This window comes from Phaseolus vulgaris, chromosome 5 (genome assembly GCF_051622355.1).
Source record: "Phaseolus vulgaris cultivar YP4 chromosome 5, ASM5162235v1, whole genome shotgun sequence".
NCBI lineage: Eukaryota > Viridiplantae > Streptophyta > Magnoliopsida > Fabales > Fabaceae > Phaseolus > Phaseolus vulgaris.
The window spans coordinates 3,224,367-3,231,700 of NC_143502.1; the positions used below are offsets into that span (position 1 = coordinate 3,224,367).

The following is a 7,334-nucleotide window of genomic DNA, read 5'->3' on the forward strand; positions in this document are numbered from 1 at the left end:
AACAATTTAGAGCCTAAGTTACCCTTAAAAGGAGATAAACAAACTCATAATCAATATGCAAATCTTTTGAATATGGCAATTGATAAAGATATTCTTATTTTTTTTTTAGTTTACTATATGTGTAAAAACAATTGATTTTTTTAAAAGTAATTCATTATAAATGTTATTATATATTAATCTATACTTTTGACACTAGCAATTAAATATGTCTCATAGTTAATTTATAACATCTAATTTTATTAAAAGTCTAATAATGGTTAATTGTGTCTTTAAAATATTAGTTATGCGAGGTGGATTGGAACTTTACTATAATTTAAAAAGTATTAGTGATATACTTTTTAATTTAAAAATTATGAAATTATTAATGTTTATAGTTTTGACCAATTTTTCTTGAAAGAGATAATTTTTTTTTCCAACTTACTGTAGATACTTAACTAAACATAATGTAGATATTAATTGCGATCTGTGATAGATATGAATTATATAATAATAACTTAAATAAATTTTTAGTATGTTAAAATGTGTTATGAGTTTTGTAAAATAAAATTTAAAAATTACACTTTTTATTCCTTATAAAATATACGAGTGTTGATTTTCTTTATTTTTTTTATCTTATCAAAAATTTAAAATCAGAAAACACCAAACCAACACAATTCTCTATTTTCCGTAAGTAAATTTTAAAGACAAATTATATATATATTTTTAAAATTTATAACAACGTTAATCACTTTTATTAGAAAATACTCTATTTAGTTTTAATATTATATTAATAGTTAAACTTTAAGTTTAATTAATTATATAAATACGAATCTCTAACTAGATATATATTTTTAAATAAAATATAAAAATTAATAAAAAAAGTAAAATCAGAAATTAAATAAACCAAAATTACAATTAAATTTTAATTGAAGTGATAGTTTCAGATGATTTTTGACCCCACTTGTTTTTCTTATTATTATTATTATTATTTTTTTTTCCATTTTTAAAGGAAAGATTTACACACTACACACACTTTAGACAGTTGACACCTTCCTTACAGTCACAGTCACGTTTGCTGCCTTGTGACCACCGTGTTGGGTGCGTGCCAACCACCGCATCCACCGTTACCACCACCATGCCCCTCCCCAACAACCACCACCACCTTTACGCTTCTCTCCGTTCATCCACTTCATCTTCTTCTTCCTCCTCTTCCCATTCTTTCATATCCAAGATCCTCCTCCTCCTCACTCTCCTCCCTGTCTCCTTGGCCGCCATCGCCTTCATCCTCCAATGGCGCGGCGGCGTAACCGATCCAACCACCCTCTCCTCCACCGGTGGCTCCCACCACTACTTCCCCGGCATGGAGCCCTCTCCCCTCTCACATCTCTCCCACTCCCAGTCCCGTTCTGACTGTGTCAATCTTGGCCGCACCAATTCCCCTTCCTTCCCTTACTACCACAACTGGAAGCTCGACTTTGGAGCCTCTCTCACCCCCAAGGTTCCTTCTGTGCTTCAGTTTTTCACTTCCCCCTTCATTTGTTTTTCCAATTTAATTAGAATTAGAGGGTGTTACAACTATTTTTTTTTAAATTTTTTTGTTAGTAGAGAATCTGGACTCAAATAGTAGGAATTGGGATTTTGGCTTTCTTTATTATTATTATTGGAAATGTATGTGGGGGTTGCCTTTTTTGTCATTGCTCTTTACTATGGCAGCAGTTTGAAGCAAACGGTTTGCTTCATGGTTGGGATTTGATTTTTGGGTTTGGTGAGTTTGATCCGGGTTGAGATGGATTTGTTTAGAGTAGTTTGTGCTAGTTTTTGTGCGTGAGGTAAGGTGATCTGTGTGGGGGTTTATTTGGGAGTTTTATTGGTAATTGATTATTTTAAGGTTGTTTGTAAGGATGTGTTTGTGTAATTGCTCTTATTTTCAAGCGATTTTATTGTCAGTAGTTGTTTATATCTTTACAGATCTCGTTGGAATGATGATTTGAGTTGATTCCGGTGATGGGTTTGAGCAAATGCATTGAATGAGATCTGTGTTTTTTTTGCTTTTATGTGATCTGTTGTGCTGGATGCGTTGTTTGTGAATTGAGAGATTTTCTGTCAGTACAGTAGCTAATATTTGTGTGAAAATATGGTTGATATTAAGTGTTCTTATCCTTAAGTTATTTTGTTGAAAGAAAGTTTTTTCTCATTGTTCATTTTTAGTTATTTCTGCATATGTCTTGAGAAGTATCTGTGTTGCTATTGATTTGATCCACATGTTCTTCTTGACGTGCAGATATGTGTTACGACTAGTACATCTGCGGGGCTTGAGCAGATTCTACCTTGGATGTTTTATCATAAAGTCATTGGTGTGACAAATTTTTTCCTTTTTGTGGAGGGGAAGGCTGCTTCCCCTGAAGTGTCAAATGTCCTTGAATCAATTCCTGTAAGTAGACAAACAATGTACTATCCATCTCGGGAGTCGGGATTTGATTGTTTTTTTTAATCTGTTTTGCCTTCCTCCTTTCTCTTACATACTATTCTAATTTCGTTTATGTTGTTTAAACCAGGGTGTAAAGGTTATATATAGAACAAAACAGCTGGAAGAGCAACAAGCTAAGAGGTTGATCAATTTTTTTTATCATTTTCTTACAGACTCTTATCTGTTCAGTTGAGTTTTTCAATTTACGATTGTAATAGAATAGTGGTCTTTGGAGTTTCTCGATTTGTAAATGGTGATATATGGAAGATGCTTTTAACCATAGTAGTTTGATATTTCAGTATGTCTACACAATGACTTGTAATTATTTAAGTTTTTTTCTAATTATTTTTGGTCATGCTCATTACTATAAAATTTTATTTCTTTTCCTAGCTCATGTTATGCTGTTGCTGTTGTTGTAGATATTTAATTTCCCTTTTGTCTTCAGGATACTTGTTATTCTAAATTGTAATTTTGTTAAGAGATGGTTTTGTGAAGCTAATTATTCGTTCGTTGGTTGGTTGCATCAGCCGTATATGGAATGAGACATGGCTAGCAGGTTTCTTTTATAAACCATGCAATTATGAGCTTTTTGTGAAGCAATCTCTCAACATGGAGATGGCTATTGTTATGGCAAGGGTATGGCAAACTGTTTTGTTGCACTAATCCTTACCTTCTCTATTTTTAAAAAACTACGGTTTGGTTTGTAATTCGTTTCATCAACTCTGTTCTGCTTGTTGAAATTGAAATATCAGGATTCTGGCATGGACTGGATTCTTCATCTTGACACAGATGAATTAATACACCCTGCTGGTGCTCGGGAATATTCTTTAAGGCAGTTGCTCCTTGATGTTCCAGGACATGTTGACATGGTCATATTTCCTAACTATGTGAGTAGAATCTGCAGATTCTTTTGAATTGCTTGGTATTGATGTATATTTCATTGTATTGGAACAAATTTTGCTATATTGTTTGCTTCAATTTTGTAACTAGTGCTGCTGTGATTATTCTTTTTAGGAGAGCAGTATTGAGCGAGATGATATCAAAGAACCTTTTAGTGAGGTAAGTCGTGAACGCTGTATACAGTCATTCTGAAAAGTATCTAACTTAATGCAGAGAATCTGAGATAAATAGCATTTCGTGGATATGATTGTATTAAGCTCATCAATAATATATGTGTAAATCTGTTTGCTATGCTTTTTCTTTCTTCAATTAACCATGCTGATCACGTTTTGAATTTTCAAAATTGAAACACACTAGTTCATTAAGAGAAAGTAATGGATTCCCTATATCTATACATAGTTGACAATCACATTGTACTGACAAAGCTGGTTTTACTTAAACTCCTTTGAGTTCAAAGTTTGAGATTATTACTCAAACTGGTGCATCGGGTCACTGTACTTTATAGGGGATTAAAAGCCTTGAAGTTTGAGATGTTGTGATGGCAAGCATCTATTGCTGGGTTGAGCATCATGTTGGACTTTTTTTCAGCTTACATAGGTGGGTAGGATAGGGTTGTGAGAACTTTAGAAGCTTATTAATCATTGAAATCGTTAACAAAAGAAGTTACCAGGCACCCAGTTCAAGACATATTAGACAAAATTAGCTAAATGAAAATTTCAAACCCAATTTTAAAGTAAATACTGGATAAGTGACCAGTACATTGCTAAAGTAAATCTAAATTATAAATCTGTAACCTCTTCTCCTGATCTGTCAAAGCAGATATCAATGTTTAAGAAGAATTATGATCATCTGCCAAAGGATACATACTTTGGAATGTATAAAGATTCTGTACGTGGCAATCCAAACTACTTCCTGACTTATGGAAATGGAAAATCAGCTGCTCGGATACAAGATCATCTTCGGCCTAATGGTGCACATAGATGGCATAATTATATGAAAACCCCAAAGTATGATCTTTGAATCATAAGAAATGTGTGTATCCCTTGACATTTTTGTTATTTCCCTGACGGTTCTTCTCAATTATGCCAGTGAAATCAAATTGGAAGAAGCTGCTGTTTTACATTACACGTATGCTAAATTCTCAGACTTAACTTCTAGACGGGACCGCTGTGGTTGCAAACCTACAAAAGAAGATGTCAAAAGATGCTTCATGTTAGAATTTGACAGATCTGTAAGTTTCCAGATTTTATTATTTGTTATTCTCTCTCCTGTCCTGTTCAATTTTCCATTTTGTCACAAAACAGGCTTTCTTATGCCAGTATGTAGAAGTGTAACTGTCTAAAAATTATGACTTGATATTAGAAGTGAATTTTTTATGATAGAAAAGATAAATCTTTTGTTGAAAGTTTATGGTTGTGTATTTAAAATATGAATCTTTATGATTAAAATAGATAGATGAGATTTTTCGGATAATAGGAAATAAAATTATATTTTTGTAGTAATTTAATAAAAAAAATTATAATCATCACCTTGGTATATGTATAAGCTATTTACTAGCTATTAGTATCCATTCTATAGTGCTTTAGCTTGACTCATTTGAATAATTGAGCACTTTGAACTTGGTTAGTTTAGCTAATTAAACAAGACGATTGAGCACAAGCCGGAGTTCAATAATTCACAATTAGTTCAACTAATTTATACTCCTACATAGCCTCCCTGCATATGGGAGGTCATTAGATTCAACAACGGAGGAGCCTATTGCACTGAACTACCCTTTTATACTTTCTGGTGTCCTAATGTTAACTTGTATGTGAACACTCATTCATCCTTACACCTTATCAATTTCAGGCATTTATCATTGCTTCAACTGCAACTGAAGATGAAATGCATAAGTGGTATGTCGGCTTCAACTCTTACTATTTATATATGCTCATCTATCCCATGTGTTAACTAACCACTGTTGCTGATCTTCCAAAAACATTTGGGTCTTTGCATGTTGATCCAGGTATAATGAACATGTTGTTTGGGGTGATAAAGACCTAAAGATAAAACTTTTGAGGAAGGGAGTGTTGACTCGCATATATTCTCCCATGGTAAGTGATTGATAAGCATTATAGGTGTAGTGTCAGGGAAGATAAAGAAGGTTAATGGAAGTGAACATAAAATATTATTGCAATACCCTGATCCAAAACCCTATATTAGGGTTAAAATTCTACTACTATTACTAAATCCAGGCCTGCAAATAATAAAACTAATAACCTACTAGACCCTAATATCTCAACAACAAAGCTTATTTCCTTCTTTATTGAATAAGTGAATCATAGATTTGGAAAGTGAAAAAAAAATGGAAGGGGCAGAAAGAAGATACTCACTGTATGAAGAGAAAGTTGGGCAGTTTTCCCGGGTGGTCGTGGGAAAACATTTGGCTAGTTATATTTTTCTGCTAGCTGTTTTCCCTCCATTTCCAAACACATTAAATTGTGTCACTTAGGATGGAGATATGACTTGGTAAGAGTTAATATCTAATGAGAACTTTTACTTAATGGTATAAATAATTGCTTTTATCATCATGATCCTTGTACTAATCAGAACTCTTAACGAAAAGTGATGACTAGATAGGGACCCAATTAAAAATGATTTATCAGTTGATGGACTTCGTCACAGATTCTAAATATAGGGACCTACAAAGTAATTCAACGTGTTTTTACGCTCCAAACTCATTTCCTCATGCACTGGTCTTCAGGTCATAGTCCAAAATTTAAGGGAATCTGGAGTCTTCAGTTCTGTCATTGCATCGGCACCATCCCTTTCCAAAGAAAACTTCCTGCTGTCAATTGATAGCAGTAATTCATCAAGAGCCGCTGGTGCTGTGACCCTCTCTTCTAGAAAGGCTGGAAGAACCAAAGAATCTCAAACAGCTACAAGGAGAGTTTTGTCTTTTGAATCTGCTGCATCATTTCACGAAGTGGCTGTGCCACCACTGTCTCCCCCTGGAGAAGATGACAATGACCTCATTTCACTCAATTGATCTCTCTCAGAGCATCCTTCCATTCAAGTATCATTACTATCCTTCCTTTTCACACGCCATATTGAAAGAATCTGCAGGAGAAGGTTTGGTTTTTCTGATTATCCGAGCTTTGAATATATTTGGTGTTTGTTGCTGCTGTCCAAATGCCAAGTGTTGAGTGTTGTCACTGGGTTGTTTTGGAAGTGGATGACCCTTGATGAAAACAGTTAGATATGTTATTCAGTTAATTTTTTGTATAGAAACCTGAATGCCATTAATATGAATTATTTTTTTATGCCCTTTTTTTAAGTCCAGGTACTAAAATTGTGATTAGAATGGCATTTCACTTGTGTTAACTATTCTCTGTATCATAGGGCTTATGCTACACAACCATTTCAAAGCATGTGAAGTTCTCTGCCAATGATTTCAAAAAGAACATCTTATTTTAGTTAGTTTATTCGCATCTATTTCATTTTCTGTAGTAGCATTAATAAATTAAACCAAAACGATTTTGAAAAGAAAAAATTATGAGTTTATCAAATACTCTCAGTTTGGCGAAGGAAACTGGTATCTGGTTTAGTACCTAAATTCCATCACATAACAAGTTGGGTTCTCTCTTCATATATATAGTCTTTGGTTTGATTTAGAATACAAATGATTGAGTTTTATTTTCTTTTATATAACTTATTTTTTATGATAATTTTGTTTTTAGAATATTTTTAATATCAAATTCGGTGAAATATAAAAAATATAAATATTCAAAATTCATCGACCAAAAATACATCAAAGTATAATAAATATAAATTTAAACTAAATTACCATAATCTCTCAGAATAAATTAAATTTTGCTTTAAAGTAGAATAAAAATATAAAATACAAGTAATAATATTAATAGTTAATGGCAATGTTTTTAAAATCATACAATATTGGTTGGATTATCATTCAACACATTTGGTAAAAAATACTTTCAAAAAACAAAAT

General features: G+C 32.8%; 1 protein-coding gene across 2 annotated transcripts; it reads left to right on the forward strand.

The window, feature by feature from the left end:
* The first annotated feature begins 944 nt into the window (after positions 1-944).
* KOB1 (elongation defective 1 protein / ELD1 protein) lies at positions 945-6,662 on the forward strand. Of its 2 annotated transcripts, none has more exons than XM_068643070.2 (11): positions 945-1,477; positions 2,261-2,410; positions 2,535-2,587; positions 2,974-3,082; positions 3,199-3,333; positions 3,461-3,505; positions 4,166-4,353; positions 4,436-4,577; positions 5,195-5,241; positions 5,352-5,439; positions 6,090-6,662. In XM_068643070.2, the coding sequence occupies exons 1-11, from the start codon at positions 1,115-1,117 to the stop codon at positions 6,372-6,374; spliced, it is 1,605 nt and encodes a 534-aa protein (XP_068499171.1). In that variant the 5' UTR covers positions 945-1,114; the 3' UTR covers positions 6,375-6,662. The 2 variants fall into 2 exon arrangements, with proteins under 2 accessions (XP_068499171.1, XP_090158401.1); XM_090302275.1 differs by having other exon boundaries at positions 1,011-1,477; positions 3,469-3,505.
* Positions 6,663-7,334: the final 672 nt, after the last annotated feature.

Coding starts and splice junctions, on each gene's coding strand:
- KOB1 (XM_068643070.2), top strand. CDS start 1,115: ATGCCCCTCCCCAACAACCACCACCACCTTTACGCTTCTCTCCGTTCA. Junction 2,411..2,534: donor ATGTCCTTGAATCAATTCCT/GTAAGTAGACAA, acceptor TGTTTAAACCAG/GGTGTAAAGGTTATATATAG. Junction 3,506..4,165: donor TCAAAGAACCTTTTAGTGAG/GTAAGTCGTGAA, acceptor CTGTCAAAGCAG/ATATCAATGTTTAAGAAGAA.